The following is a 16449-nucleotide window of genomic DNA, read 5'->3' on the forward strand; positions in this document are numbered from 1 at the left end:
ATAACAATCTAGAGAAAAGGCTTTATTCAATTAGTTCATGGGTCCAGTGGGTGTCACTGGCTAGACCAGCATTTATAGTCCATCCCTAATTGGCCCTTGAGCTGGGGATGGTGAGCCGCTGTCTTGAACCGCTGCAGTCCATGTGGTGTAGGTAACCCATAGTGCTGTTAGGGAGGGAGTGCCAGGATTTTGACCCAGCGACAGTGAAGGAACGGTGATATATTTCTGAGTCAGGATGGTGTGTGGCTTGGAGGGGAACTTCCAGGTGGTGGTGGTGTTCTATGTGTCAGCTGCTTTGCCTTTCCAGGTGGCAGAGATTGTGGATTTGGAAGGTGCTGTCAAAGGAGCCTTGGTGAGTTGCTGCAGTGCATCTTGTAGATGGTACACAGTGCTGCTACTGTGCGTTGGTGGTGGAGGGGGTGAATGTTTAAGGCTTTGGATATGGTGCCAACCAAGCAGGCTGCTTTGTCCTGGATGGTGTTGAGCTTCTTGAGTGTTGTTGGAGCTGCACTCATCCAGGCATGTGGAGAGTATTCTGTCACAATGATGGCGGACAGACTTCGGGGAGTCAGGAGGTGAATTACTCTCCGCAGAATTTCCAGGCTCTGATGGGATATGGATGCTGTGAACTTTATTAACTGCTCTCTGAACCTTTCGTGCCACCTTAAATAATTTATGCACATATACACCCAGGTCCCTCTGCTTCTGCACCCTCTTTAGAGTTGTACTCTAAAGGGACAACCAACAAAGTAATTTTGATGTGTCGTCACTATTGAAACATGGCAGTTGATTTGTGCACATGAACTATGCACTGTAATGACGTCTAATTTTGTGCTCTTGGTTATGTTGGCTGGGGGGAATTAATACTGTCTGGGACCCTGGAGAACCCTCCTGCTGGCTGGCCTTCTGCTTACCAGGTTTTTTATCCAAGGCTTGGGAATGGGCATTTAGTAATTTATCACTAAGAGTTGGTTCTTAATGCATTCACTGTTCCGTGGTTTCAGTGAGGCAGCAGGGGAAATTGGCCAGGATTTTTGCCTTCAATCATTATTCATTGATCTTTCGTATACGTGCATGTGTGAGAGAGACCGAGCGCACGGAGTGTCAGACCCCATATAAATGTGTATCCTGCTGACACTTGTTGAGTTTTCCACCTGAAGAAAGGCCACTTGTTCAATGGACTGGAGACTGATCAAGGCCTGTTGAGCAACCGTCCAAAAAGGAGGCTGTGACTTAGAGAGGAGGGGCGGGGGTTGGAATGAATAAAAAGTGAAAAACGAGCTGGATGATGCTGTGATGCAACATGTTGAAACGTCAGCGTACAATACTGAGTCCTCTGGAGTCCATAGACACTGTGTGCGCATGCATGTGTCCTTATGTTTGGGGGGTGGTCAGGTCGGGTTTTTGGGTGGGTGGGGTAGTGTGGTGCGTTGGCCAAGACCAAGCAGCCCTGATAATTCCCACAGTTAGGGACATGAGTTATCCTGAGCCAAACTTCTACACCTCCAGTCAGTCATTTCAGTTAGCATAGCTTTCCACCTCACTACACATCATCCCAACCAGTGACTGTTGACATTTACCCTCCATGTAAGCAAATAGTCCTAATCACATATACCTACCCTCATGTGCTCTCATACCCTTTTATTCTGATTTACTTCATCCACCTATCCAATCTAATCATGAATGCTGAGAGAGTTTCTTCCTTGACCGCTAACCTAATAAGTAACTTGCACAGCCTCACAAGTCTCCATGTAAAGAGGTTTCCCTTGCTCTGTTCTAAATATCTCACATTTATTCTTGCATTTGTGGTCCCTTGTCCTAACTCCTCAACTGCTGGAAACAGCTTGCTGCTTTCTACATAGAAAGAAGAGGGGGCAATTCCACCCCCTGGTATTCTTTATTCATTCTTGGGATATGACTGTTGCTGGCAAGGCCAGTATTACTGTCCATCCTTAATTGCCCTTGAAGCGATGGTGGTGAGCCACTGCCTTCTTGAATTGCTGTAGTCCATGTGGTGTAGCTGTACCCATGCTACTTTTTTCTGTAGTGATTTGACACAACTAAGTGGCTTGCAAGGCCAGCTCAATGGAACATAGAAGCAGGAGTAGGCCATTTGCCCCCTCGAACCAGCTCTACCATTCAACTAGGTCATGGCTGATCTTCTACCTCAATGCCATTTTCCTGCACGATAACCATATCCCTTGATGTTTTAAATATCTGGAAATCTATCGATCTCAGTCTTGAACATGCTCAGTGATTGACCCTCCACAGCCTTCTGGGGGAGAGAATTCCATAGATTCACCACCCTCTGAGTGAAGAAATTCCTCTTCACCTCAGTCCTAAATGGCCTGCCTCTTATTCTGAGACTCTCCCCTCTGCTTCTAGAACAACCCACCCAAGCCAGGGAAAACACCCTTCCTGCATCTACCCTGTTGAGCCCTGTAAGAATTTTGTATGCTTCAATGAAATCAACTCTTCTGAACTCCAGAGAATAAAGGCCCAGTCTCGTCAATCTCACCAATCCAGGAATCAGTCTGGTGAACCTTCGTTGCACTCCCTCTATAGCAGTTATCTGCTCCTTTAGGTAAGGAGACCAAAACTGTACACGACACTCCAGGTGAGGTCTGACCAAGGCTCTATACAATGCAGCAAGACTTCTTTACTCCTGTACTCAAACCCTCTTGTGAAACAGGCCAACATACCATTTGCCTTCCTTATTGCTTGTTGCACCTCCATGTTAGCTTTTAGTGACTTATAAACAAGGACTTCTAGGTCCCTTTGGACATCAACACTTTCCAATCTCTCACCATTTAAGAAATGTTCTGTATTTCTATTTTTCCTACCAAAGTAGATAATTTCACATTTTTTTTCCATATCATATTCCATCTACCATGTTCTTGCCCACTCACTTAGCTTGCCTAAACCCCCTTGAAGCCTCTTTGCATCCTCCTCACAATTCTCATTCCCACCAAGTTTTGTGCCGTCAGCAAACTTGGAAATAATACATTTGGTCCCCACATCCAAATCATTGATTTAGATTGTGAATAGCTGGGGCCCAAGCACTGATCCTTGTGGTACTCCACTAGTCACAGCCTGCCAACCTGAGAATGATCCATTTATTCCTAGTCTCTATTTTATGTCTGCTAACTAATCCTCGGTCCACGCCAGCATATTACCCCCAATCCCATGTGCCTTAAATTTGCTTACTAGCCTCTTGTTGAGAACTTATTGAAAGCCCCCTGAAAATCTAAAAATACCATATTCACTGGCTCCCCCTTATCTGTTCTGCTGGTAACAGTCTTAAAAAAAAAAACTCCCAACAGGTTTGTCAAAAATGACTTCCCTTTCATAAATCCATGTTGACTCTGTCCAATTGTACCATTATTTTCTAAGTGCCCAGTTATCATATCCTTTATAATAGGTTCAAGCATTTTCCCTACTACTGACATCAGGCCATCAAATCTATGGTAGGATTTGAACTTGTGTCTCTGGAGCATTAGTCCAGGCCTCTGGATTACTTGTCAAGTGACACTATCACTATACTACTGTCACCCTATTCAATTGGATCGTAGTTGATATGTATCTCAGTCAACTTCATTTACACACCTTGGTTCAGTAAACCTTCATACCCTCTCTGTCAGTTTTGAAATTGGTCCCCAGCCTTTTAGGGGAGGCGAGGGGCACCCTTTGTATGAAGAATGCTTCCTGACTTCACTCCTGAATGACCTAACCCTAATTTTAAGGTTATGTCCCCTTGATTTGGACGTCTGCCACTGGAGAAAATGCCTTTTCTCTAGCTATCCTATCAAATCATCGTAAGCACCTCAGTTAGATCACCCATTAATTTTCTGTGCTCAAGGGAATGTCTGCTCTGTTCCATCCTTTCATAATTTTAAATGGTTCTATCATATCAGCCTATGGAGAGAATTCCAAAGATTCACCACTCGTATTGTTTCCTGTGTTACTTTGGAATTTTTATTTCTTCATACCAAGTATCGTCCTGCACCCTCTTTAAAGTCTCCACTCCCTCCCTATAGTATGGAGCCCATTATTGCTTGCAAATTTCAATGCCCATTTTGAAATTGCAGATTTGATCTGATGCTTATAACTGCCATTTTGGCTCCGCATGTGGTTTGTAACAGGATTGATATTGGCTGTATTTCCACAATAACATCCTGTGTGCGTGTGTCTTTTAATAGTGTTTTCTTCTAAATTGCAAGAGGGTTTGAGAGAGTGATCAGGTTGTTAAATAGAAATTGCAACATGAGAGCAATCTGATCAACCGACCAGTCCCTCTTGGTGTTTATCCTCTACAAAAGCGGCAGCAGCGGTCTTAATCCTCTTTGCACTTATCCCTTTATCATGCTTTCCTTCAGCCACTTTCCAGCACTTAGATGTTGACTCATCTCCTGACTCCCCAAAGCCTGTTTGTCATCTACAAGGCAGGAGCGTGATGGAATACTCTCCACTTGCCTAGATGAGTGCAGTTCCAACAACACTCAAGCAGCTTGACACTATCCAGGGCAAAGCAGCCCATTTGATCAGCACCTTGTCCACCACCTTCAACATCCACTCCCCCCACCACCAACACAGGCAGCAGTGTGTACCCATCTACAAGATGCACTGCAGTAACTCACCAAAGCACCTTCCAAACCCATGACCTCTACCACCTTGAAGGACAAGGGTAGCAGATGCATGGGAACGCCACACCTGTAAGTTTTCCTCCAAGCTACACACTGTCTTGACTTGGAACTGTATCACCTTTCTTTCACTGATGCTGGGTCAAAATTCTGGAACTCCCTTCCTAACAGCAATGTGGATGTACCTCCACCACATGGACTGCAGTGGTTCAAGAAGGCAGTTCACCACCACCTTCTCAAGAGCATTTAGGGATGGGCAATAAAAATAATAGCCTGTGATGCCCACATTCTGTGAAAGAATAAAAATCTTTACTTTAGCCGCTAACTCCAGCATTGCACAGCCTCTGATCAGTAAATCAATTAACCAGAAGAAATAAATACTAGTAGCATAAAGAGGAAAGTTGGGAAGTTTTTCAAGCAAAGGGGAGTGGATAAATACTTGAAGGGAAATAAAGTTCAGAGCCCCAGGGAAAGAGTGGGGGAATGGGACTGATTGCTTTAGTTCTTTCAAAGAGGATAGATGAAAGGGAACCAGTAGATATAATATATTCGCATTTCCAAAAGGCGTTTGATAAGGTACCGCACGTAAGGCTACTTAATAAGAGCCCATGGTGTTGGGGGTAGTTTATTAGCATGGATAGAGGATTGGCTAACTATTAGAAGACAGAGTTGGGATAAGGGGGGCATTTTCAGGATGGCAACCTGTAACTAGTGGAGTGCCACAGGGATTCGTGCTAGGGCCACAACTATTTAGAATATAAATTAATGACTTAGATGAGGGAAGCGAATGTACTATCACTAAATTTGCAGATGATACAAAAATAGGTGGGAAGGCAAGTGGTGAGGATGACACAAGGAGTCTACAGAGGGATATAGACAGGTTAAGTGAGTGGGCAAAAAAGTGGCAGATAGAATATAATGTGGGAAAATGAGAGATTATGCGAACATTATTTAAATGGAGAAAGATTCAGAAGGCTGGAGCACTTTGGGAGTCCTTGTGCATGAATCCCAAAAAGCTAACATACAAGTTCAACAGGTAATAGGGAAGGCAAATGAAATGTTGGCCTTTATTTCGAAGGGAATGGAGTATAAAAATAGGAAAAATAAAGGCAAAATACTGCAGATGCTGGAAATCTGAAACAAAAACAATGCTGGAAAAACTCAGCAGGTCTGACAGCATCTGCGGAGAGAAAGACAGAGTTAACGTTTCGAGTCCATATGGATGCAGATGTTGTCAGACCTGCTGAGTTTTTCCATTTTCTGTTTTTGTTTGTGATAAAAATAGTGAAGTCTTGCTAAAACTATACAAGACATTAGTTATACCACACCTAGAATTCTGTGAACAATTTTGGTCCCCTTATCTAAGGAAAGATATACTGGCATTGGAGGCAGTCCAGAGAAGATTAACTAGGTTGATGTTGGATGTGGAGGGATTTTCTTATGAGGAGAGGTTGAGCCGCTTGGGCCTGTACTCATTGGAGTTTAGAAGAATGAGAGGCAACCTTATTGAAACATATAAGATTCTTAGGGGTCTTGACAGGCTAGATGCTGAGAGATTGTTTCCCCTTGTGGGAGAGTCTAGGACCAGAGGGCACAATCTCAGAGTAAGGGGTCGCCAATTTAAAACGAGGCGAAGAGGAATTTCTTCTCTCAGATGGTAATTAATCTGTGGAATTCTTTACCACAGAGGGCAATTGAAGCTGGATCATTAAGTATATTCAAGGCTGAGATAGACAGATTTTTAATCAGTAAGGGAATCAAGGGTTATGGGGAAAAGGTAGGAAAGTGGAGTTGAGGATTATCAGATTAGCCATGATCTCATTGAATGGTGGAGCAGACTCGATGGGCCGAATGGCCTACTTCTGCCCCTACGTCTTAAGGTAGGACCGAATGCCATGTGTCATTCTGTCATGTATCATTCCATGATCCTACAAGCAATACTATGGGCATTTTACTGGTGCCTTTGAAAAACATCAAGTAAAAGTTGATTAATTGTGGTCTGCAATTGTGGGGAAAGTTATTTTCTTTGAAACGCTATTGTTGAAAGATGGTGGTGAAATTCTGAACACGTATGTAGGTGGCTAATTGCTGTTCTTGTTTCTATTTTCTCCAGGAAGAAAGAATCTGCCACAACCAAAAAGGACCGTGTAACTCACTGCCTGACCATATGTGAAAATATAGTCGCACAGTCTCTTAGGTAAATTAGTTGCATTTTAATATTTTTTGAATTTGTGCTCGGGAGTTACTTTGCATTTAGAATAACTCGTAATTTTGAAAATGACCCACTGAACTTCCATTGATATTGCTTGAGCAATTCTTGTGTGAATCGAGGAATAAATCTCTTGTTCTGCAACATTCAATAGAGTCCAGGAGTCTGCTTAAGAAAAGAACAAAATAATCAATAACGAGATAGATGAGCAAAGTGATGGGTGGAAAAATTGAAAGTAAAGACAAAGGCATACTCTAAATACATAGTAAACTAAAAGGGTGGCAAAAGGGAATACAAAGAGATTTCAGAAAGAAGTTTAAAAAAAAAAGAAACCAAGAGGAAGTATGAAATTGAATCATCAAAGAATATAAAAAGAAATTTACTATTCTACACCCACACAAATAACAAAAGGAAAGTCAGGATTGTGATCTGACCATCAAGGGATGCACAAGATAAATTCAGATAATGAGAGCGAAATGGCAGAAATAATGAATAATTACTTGGCTTTAGCGTTTACCCCGGAGACCAACAATGTGGCCATGACATCATTAGAAGAGATCAAAAGATATAAAGACGTTGAAGACAGAAATGAAGGGAGATGATTGATAAGGTAACCAAACAGAGAGGATAGATGCCGCTCCAGATGGACGTTAAAGGGAGCTGGGGTAGAAATAGTAAAGGCTCTATTACATAAAAGGGAGTAGTGCCAGAGAATTGGCGATAGCTGATGTCCCTATATTTAAAAAGGGTGATAGAATAAAGCCCAGGGAACTTTCAACCAGGTAGTTTCACCTCTATTGCATCTTGAAAAATAGAATAGAAGAACATCTAGACATTAAAAATATAGCAAAGAATAGTCAACACAGACTTCAAAAGAGCTGGTCCTCCTTGACCAATGTTACTGAATTCTTTGAAGAAATAACGAAAAGAGCAGAGAAGGGTAGTGTTGTAATCGTTGTAATGTATTTGGATTTTCAAAAGGCCTTCAATGAGATATTGTATAGTAAACTCATGACTAAGGTCAGAGGATGTGGAATCAGGACTGATAGCAGAATGAATAGTAAGTTGGCTGAACAGAAAACACGGTAGTAGCTAGGGGTGACTACTCAGACTGACAAAAGGTGGAAAGTGGTGTTCCACAGGTATCTGTGCTGAGACCACTGTTTGCTATTTATAATAGATTTGGACTCAGTACTTTGGATACTATTTCTAAATTTTGCAGATGGCATCAAATTGTACAGAGGATGACTGCGATAAATTACAAAAAGACGTTAATAAAGTCGTAGAATGAGTGTATAATTGGCAAATGAATTTCATTATAGAAAGTGTGAGGTGGTGAGTAGCAGACAGCAATCACAGCTCATGACCTTCAAGGGGTGCCAAATTAAAAAAAGCTAGATTTTAACAGTGTAATAATATGTTGTGTGTTAATGGTGTAATGCTCCTGCCTGTATAAAACCAGCGCGGTCTGACTGTTGTGAGCAGCATCACTGGAGAATCACTGTGCTCATTTACCCACGTCTGGCCCAAGCCTCAACGTTAACTTTCTCATCCTTGCTTTCAAATCCTTCCATGGTTGCACCTCTGCCAGCCCTCTCCACTTTTCCAATTCTGACCCCATGTGCATCCCCAATTTCCTTTGTTCTATCATTGGCAGCCTGCAGCTGTCCAGGCCCTAAGCTCGAGAATTCCATCCCTGAACCACTGTGCCTCTCTACTTCTCCCTTTCATCCTGTAAGATACTTCTTAAAGCCTACCCCTTTGACCAAGACTGTCCTGTCCGAGTGTCTCCTTATATGGTTTGGTGTCAATGTTTTTTTGATACTGTTGGTGTGAAGCGCATTGGGAGGCACTTTATAAATGTTTACTTAAATATACCATGACCAGAGATCAGCTGGGAAAAATAATTTGTAATTTAAGGACAAATGCCAACCCTTTTTCCCCCAACTATGTCTACTTGCGTTTTTTTTTCAGGAACTCACCAGAATTTCAGAAGTTGTTGGGGATCGCAATGGAAATGTTTCTGCTGTGTTGCGATGACACAGAGTCCGATGTCCGGATGGTAGCAGATGAATGTTTAAATAAAATTATTAAGGTAAGTTAACTTTTAGACTGCTCTGCCAGTGCAGCAACCCAAATGTCAGTCTCTGTCAAGTGGGGAGAGACTTCAGTGAGAATTGGGTTTTGTTTCCTGTACTTGCAGAAGGTAAACTTGTGTATGCATGTGTGGTACCGGAGAGTTAGTTGCTCATCACTGACGATGGGGGCAAAACATAATAGGGTTGTTCTGGGTCAAAAAGGGTGATAGGTTTTGATATATATCAAGGTAGAGATTTGGATAAGTTACAGGTACGAATAAGAGGATTGCAATGTGAATCTGTGACTTGAGACTGATGCTTGACTAACCAGAGTGAGCCATGATCCATTTTAAATAATTCATTTGCCCACTCAGTTAAACTTTCACCATGAAAGGACTGGAGTAAGTCTCATTTTGTAAGCAGATGAAAAATGTGTGTGTGGGGGATAGGGGAATGTAGAGGGAAGAGAATGTAAGGAAATGGTTAGATTGCAGAAATCAGAGGACTCGGCGTGGGATGTTAATGGTTTGCTGTTAAAATCACTCGTCGTTAGCGGTTTCTATTAATAAGTGAAATGCTTTTATTGCTATTGTGACTCAATGAGGACAACCAATGATGAAACATTTTGATTCATTGGCTCCTTCTCTTGGCTGTCATATCCACAACACTTCAGCCCCCTTCCTTGCTCTCTCTTTCTGTATCCTTGATATCGCCATCCCTGGCAAGTGCTCGTGCTCCCACAGAAACGGATCGGGTGAGAACAAGGGGGTGTGTGGGTCTGTAATTTTGTTTCACTGTTTCATGTATTTGGTCTCGCTTGCCTTTTGTGTGATTGTGTTATTTGAGTGTGTGGGTGTTGCAATCTTTTGTCTACAAGGACTTTAATTTCAACATAATCCTGTGGCATGCTCACTGGTTTTGACACCAACCTCCGTCCTTCTGTTTGGGAATATTGGCCACCCCTGCGTTAAGCTACAATCCCCATCAGAAATGGCCAAAAGAAAGGGAAGTATAATGGCAGAGTGCAGGCTTGCTGTCCAAGATTTTAACCGTCTTTTGGTACTTGTGTCCTGTTTGACTTACCTAAAACCCAATGGTCTTCTTCCAGAACCTATACATTGTGCAAAGTAGCAGGGTGTGGGGCATTTTATGTCTGTGGCACATGTCCTGGATGATACCCAATGCAACAGTTATGCTCTTTACTGAAATTGAGAAACCAGGATGAATGGTGAAGGCAGCCTGTTCAAGGCACCATGGAGTTTGAGAAGAGTGAAAGGAAAAAGTAAATAATGATCACACAGTCATGACGCCAAACCTGGTGCTTGTAAAAGGTTGAGGGTCGTGGGAAGGAGGAATGAAGAAATGAGTTAGAGATTGGGCAAGGGGTCTGATTTCAATGCAGTAAGGACATGGGGAGGAGGAAGAGAAGTAATGAGATCGGAAGATTCTGCTTTGGAGTCTTGATCTCTTTGACCTGTTTGCTATTGCATTCTGAAAAATGAAGGTTCATTGGAGCAGTCATATGCTAATATATTGAAGTTTGTGCTTTTTGCAGGTTTAGGCTGTGAAATGTTGTTAAATGAAAATGCTCTAAATATATACCTAAACGGTCCATCTTCCTTTTTGTTTTAATAGGCCCTAACTGACTCAAATCTGCCTCGGTTACAACTAGAATTGTATAAAGAAATTAAAAAGGTTGGTAAGCGATCAGTGAAATGTTTCTAATAAACGTTTCTAAGAAGTAATTATACACAGCAAAGCTTTTGTTTGGTGAGTTTACTGTAATTATATATTGTCAGTGGGAAATTTTTAAACCAGGCTTCACAGAGATAGCATCTGGGAGTGGAATGCATAGTCATTTTAAAAAAAAAAATTGAACATCTGCTTTTTAATTACCAACTGGTACATCAGAGTGATTTATAGAGCTGACCAACATTGTCTTGCATATTTATTTTAAGGCTAAGTATTGGTGTTTAGTTATTGTAAGTGTTAAGTTCTTACATTCCACAATGGTGAATTTTAACTTCAACAAATCAAACGTTACAAACAGCATATCCCCAAACGCTCAGGTTTAAATATTGGTTGTGATCTTTGGCTGCATTAGGATTCGACAGCAGCAGTGTGGTTAGACTTGAATAACTCGATTGGTAGGAGGCGGAATTGGAACGTACAGGCTGAATGGTTTAAAGCTGAGTAGCATTGAAATTAAGAGGTGGTGGGGATTTTGGAGAAACCTTATTTGGCGAAGTTAAGATGACATGGGGGAGGTGGCGGCATAATGGTATTATCACTGGACTAGTATTCCAGAAGACCCAGAGTAATTCTCTGGAGACCCGGGTTAGAATCCCACCACGGCAGATGGTGAAATTTGAGTTCAATAAAAACTTGGAATTAAAAATCTGATGACCACGAAACCATTGCCAATTGTTGTAAAAACCCACCTGGTTCACTAATGTCCTGTAGGGAAGGAGGTCTGCTGGCCTACGTGTGATTCCAGACCCACGGCAATGTGGTTGACTCTTAAATGCCCTCTGAACAAGGGCAATTAGGCAATTAATACTGGCCTAGCCAGCGACACCCACACCCCATGAACGAATGTAAAAAAAAAAAAATGGCGGTGTATTGACAAACTCTGAATTGCAGCATCGGGAATAATGCATAATAACTGTACTTTCTAGTTAGTAGATGGGTCATGGCGTATCTTAACTGGGCTGCTCAAAGATTTTGTAGTTGGGAGTTTTTAAAATAAATTATTTTTGGGATGTGGATGTTGTTAGCCTGGTCAGCATTTAAAAGAAAGACTTTCATAACTTCTTAAAGCATTTTACACAGATGAAGCACTTTTTTTGTAGCGTCGTGATGATGGAAATGTAGTAGCCATAACAGCAAACTCTCACAAACAGCAATGAGATAGGGAGAAAACAGTTGACCTGATTCAGTGATGTTGATTTGAGAGATGGATATGTTGGCCGTGGAATCTCTCAAGTCCACCTGAGAATGCAGACAGGCTCGAAACGTTAACTTTTTTTCTCCCTCCACCGATGCTGCCAGACCTGCTGAGTTTTCCCAGCATTTTCTGTTTTTATTTAAGGCAGACAGGGTATCTGTTTTAACGTCTCATCGGAAAGATAACACTTCCAATGATGCAGCCATTTCCTCAGTACTGCCCCAGACTGTTAGCCTAGATTTTTGTGCTCGGATCTCTGCCGTAGGGCTTGAACCTACAATCTTCTAAGTCAGGGGCAAGAGTGCTACCTACTAAGCCATAGCTGATGCATGCCCATCCCTAGTTCCCCTTGAGAAGGTGGTGGTGAGCAACTTTCTTGAACCGCTGCAATCTGTGTGGTGAAGGTGCTTCCACATTGCTGTTAGGTGGGAAGTTTCAGGGTTTTAACCCAGCGATGATGATAAAACGATGACATGTGTCCATGTCAGGATGGTGTGAGACCTGGAGGGAAACTTGGAGATAATGGTCTTCTGATGTTGTTGCCTTTTGTTGGTTGAGGTTTCTGATTTGGGAGGTGCGTAATCAAATTACTTTCAACAAAGTATGATAGTGCTGCTTGAGCAATTGTTCTTTCCCCCTCACTTTCACAGAATGGCCCATCAAGGAGTTTACGGGCTGCACTTTGGAGATTTGCTGAGCTGGCTCACCTTGTTCGTCCACAGAAGTGCAGGTCCGTTGTATATCACGTATATCTTTTCTGGTAATTGTCTGCTGTCTTCAGGCTGTAAAACTGTTCCCGATTGATGTTATCCAGGGCTCTTTCTGTTCAAATCAATCTTAATTTAGGTGTTTTTAAAAGGTTTAGTTTATATAGTGCGAGGTGGTTGTTCCATAGGTTGAACACATGACTCAGGTTTATTAGTGAGGAACCTGATTTTTATATCGTTTGGTATTCTGGGATTCCTGATCTTCAGCTACGCCTGTCAATTTAGCACCCATTTACAGTTGAACTCAGCATCTACTCCAAGCAAGCTTGTCAAGTCTAATAATGTTTGCAGTATCTGCTGTGTAATGCAAAATTGCTCGAGCAATGACTAAGATCATAACTTCAAGACACTGAGCGTGTGCAATTTGAGAATATTTTATCCTATTACATTCCTTGTTAACCCTTCAGATCCATGAGCATTCTGTGACTGAAAGCAACTAATAGGCAAAACACCCTCGTTGCTTGTTGCCAAGAGAATGGCTAAGCCGAGATTCCTCATTTTGTACTTTTGCTCCCTTCCCCCTTTGTAACTTGCCCATTCCCAACCCCAGCAGCCATGCTGCAGTGCTGAATGAAGACCAGGAACCTCCTTGCAAAATTGTGAAGGTACAAAGTCAAACTCTCATCTCCCCACTTCATGCTGTTGCTCTTCTTATTTTCCTATGTTTCCAAACGTGCCAGGCTGTCACGGTGCCAGGCAGTGGGTCTAATGATGAAACCAAACTGGCCAAACCATTTGGAAATTCAAAATATGAATGTTTTCTATTGCAGATCATCTTGCTGAAGACACACCATAAGTTCATAATGCTCATAATGTTGTAAAAGTTTTTGAAAAGTATAAAAATAAATCCTATTTGGGAAAATCCTTACTCTAGAGACTGGAAATTTAGACCTGGCAATATTAGACTTATTCTTTGGTCCTTCCTTTTGTCTTCAGCGGGTAAAATTGTTTCTTTTCCACCCCCTCCTACGCCATCTAGACCATACCTTGTAAACCTGCTTCCCTGTCTGGCCCGGATCAGCAAGCGATCGGAAGAATCTGTGCAGGAGACTCTGGCTGGTGCTTTGCCAAAGATCATGATGGCTCTGGGCAACTTCGCAAATGACAGTGAAATCAAGGTATACTTTATTCAGCCACTTAGTACTTGGCTGTGGAGATGGTGCTTCATTTAGTTCTTTTATAATAGATCTACATCACACTTCATTGAACCTTTTAAACAGAGCAGCTTTATTGTGTGATATTGACTTTTTGACAATTAATGCGTTCTTATTAAAATAGGGTGTGATAGAATTTAATTTGAGTTGACCCGTTTAAAATCTCAGCTAACAGCCGATAAAGTAATTTTGTCCAGACAGTTTAGGTTCCTTGATGATATCTCTCAGTAGCTTAAGCCATAAGATCACAAGATCATAAGAAATAGGAGCAGGAGTAGACCATTTGGCCCATCAAGCCATGCGATAACATCATGGCTGATCTGACTGTGGCCTTAACTCCACTTTTTTGCCTGCCCTCCATAATCCTTGACTGCCTTCTTGATCAAAAATTTGTATAAGCCTTGAATATGTTCAATGACCTAGCCCCTGTAGCTGTCTGGGGGAGAGAATTCCAAAGGCTAACGACCCTCTCAGAGAAGAAATTCCTCCTCAGTTCTGTCTTAAATTGGAACCCCCTTAAACTGTGCCCCCTCATTCTAGATTTCCCCATGAGCGGAAACATTCTCTCAGCATCTACTCTGTTAAGCCCTCTAAGAATCTCATATTTTTTACTAAGGTCACCTGTCATTCTTCGAATCCCCATTGAGTATAAGCTCAACCTTTCCTCATAAGACAACCCCTTCATCCCATGAATCAGCCGAGTGAACCTTCTCTGAACTGCTTCCAGTATATCCCTCCTGAAGTACTGAGCCCAAACCTGTATGTGGTTTCAAGGTGTGGCCTCACCAATGCCCTGCCCAGTTGAGCTACACTTGCCTGTTTTTATGCTCCATTTCCCTTGCAATAAAGGCCAACATTCCATTTGCCTTCTTGATTACTTGTTGTATGTGTATGCTAACTTTTTATGATTCATGTACAAGGACACCCAGATCCCTTTGTCCTGCAGCATTCTGCAGTCTGTCTTCAGGTAAATAATCTGATTTTCTATTCTTCCCACCAAAGTAGACAACTTCACATTTTCCCACTCTATACTCCTCCTGCCAAATTTTTGTCCACTCACTTAACCTATCTTTACCCCTCACTGTGTCCTCCTACTTACTTTCCTACCTATTTTTGTATCATCAGCAAATTTTGTCTGCAATATAGTTGGCCTCTTCATTCAAGTCATTAATATAAATCATAAATAGTTTCAGCCCTAGCATTAATTCCTGCAGCACTACACTAGCTTCAGTTTGCCAGCTTGAAAATGACCCAGTTATCCTGACTGTTTCCTGGTAGTTAGCCAATCCTCTAACCATGCTAATATATCACCCCACACCCCACAAACATCCGTAATAATGGATTTTAGCATTTTTGCAATGACAGATGTTAGACTAACTGGGTGTATAGTTTCCTTCTTTCTGTCTCCCTCCCATCTTGAATAGTGCTGTTATATTTGCAGCTTTCCAATCAGCTGAGACCTTGGCAGAATCTAGGGAATTTTGGAAGATTACAACCAATGCATCCACTACCTCGGCAGCTACTTCTTTAAGGAGGAGGATGCAGGTCCACGGGACTTGTCAGCCTTTAGTCCCATTAGTTTTCCTAGTAGTTTTTGTCCAGTGACTGTGTTTATTTTAAGTTCCTGCCTTCCATTTGCCCCCCACTTTCCTGCTATTCTCGGGATGCTTGTAGTGGTTTCTACTATGAAGACAGATACAAAATACTTGTTCAAAGTTTCTGCCATTTCCTTGAATCCCATTATTAATTCCCTAATCTTATCTCTAAGGGACCAATGCTCACTTTAGCTACTGTTTTCCATTATATATTCTTGTAGAAGATTTTACTGTTTTTGTACTTCATGCTAGTTTTCTCTCGTACTCTAATTTCTCCCTCCAAGTCATCCGTTGCAAGCTTCTAAAATTTTCTCAATCTTCTGGCCTACCACTAATCTTTGCAACATTGTGCATCTTTTCTTTAAATTTTATATCAATCTTAACTTCCTGAGTTAACTACGGATGATGTATCCTCATTGTAGAGTCTTTCTTCCTCAACAATGGAATGTATCTTTGTTGAAAGTTATGAAATATCTCTACTGCTTCTCTACTACCTTACCTTTTAACTTATTTTCCCATTCCACTTTAGCCAATTCTGCTTTCGTATCCTTATAATTGCCTTTATTTAAGTTCAAGACATGAGTTTTGGACCTACATTTCTCACTCTCGAACTGAATGTGAAATTCTATCATGTTATGATCACTCTTGTCTAGAGCATTTCTTTCTGAGGTCACAGGCAATGACCATCTCCAGCAAGAGAGAATCTAACCATCTCCCATTGACGTTCAACGACATTACCGTCACTGAATCCCCCACTATCAACATCCTGGGGGTTACTATTGACCAGGAACTGAACTGGACTAGCCATATAAATACTGTGGCTACAAGAGTGGGGCGGAGACTATGAATCCAGCGATGAGTAACTCGCCTCCTGACTCCCCAAAGCCTGTCTACCATCTACAAGGCACAAGTCAGGAGTGTGATGGATGAGTGCAGCTTCCATAACACTCAAGAAGCTTGACACCATCCAGGACAAAGCAGTCGCTTGATTGGCACTACATCCACAAACATTCACTCCCTCCAGCACCGACGCACAGTAGCAGCAGTGTGTACCATCTG

The 16449-nt window shown here is 41.9% G+C and overlaps 1 protein-coding gene across 4 annotated transcripts in view; it reads left to right on the forward strand.

Annotated features, from left to right (window-relative positions):
* htt (huntingtin) overlaps nucleotides 1–16449 on the forward strand; it is a 231156-nt gene that overhangs the window by 15832 nt on the left and 198875 nt on the right. For all 4 annotated transcript variants that reach the window (XM_078561165.1, XM_078561183.1, XM_078561173.1 and 1 more), the window contains exons 2-6: nucleotides 6754–6837; nucleotides 8824–8944; nucleotides 10563–10622; nucleotides 12525–12604; nucleotides 13621–13759. In XM_078561165.1, the coding sequence (XP_078417291.1) occupies nucleotides 6754–6837; nucleotides 8824–8944; nucleotides 10563–10622; nucleotides 12525–12604; nucleotides 13621–13759 (484 nt within the window). The remainder of the gene's footprint in view (nucleotides 1–6753; nucleotides 6838–8823; nucleotides 8945–10562; nucleotides 10623–12524; nucleotides 12605–13620; nucleotides 13760–16449) is intronic.

The sequence above is a fragment of the Cetorhinus maximus genome, chromosome 2, assembly GCF_964194155.1.
Source record: "Cetorhinus maximus chromosome 2, sCetMax3.hap1.1, whole genome shotgun sequence".
Taxonomy (NCBI): domain Eukaryota; kingdom Metazoa; phylum Chordata; class Chondrichthyes; order Lamniformes; family Cetorhinidae; genus Cetorhinus; species Cetorhinus maximus.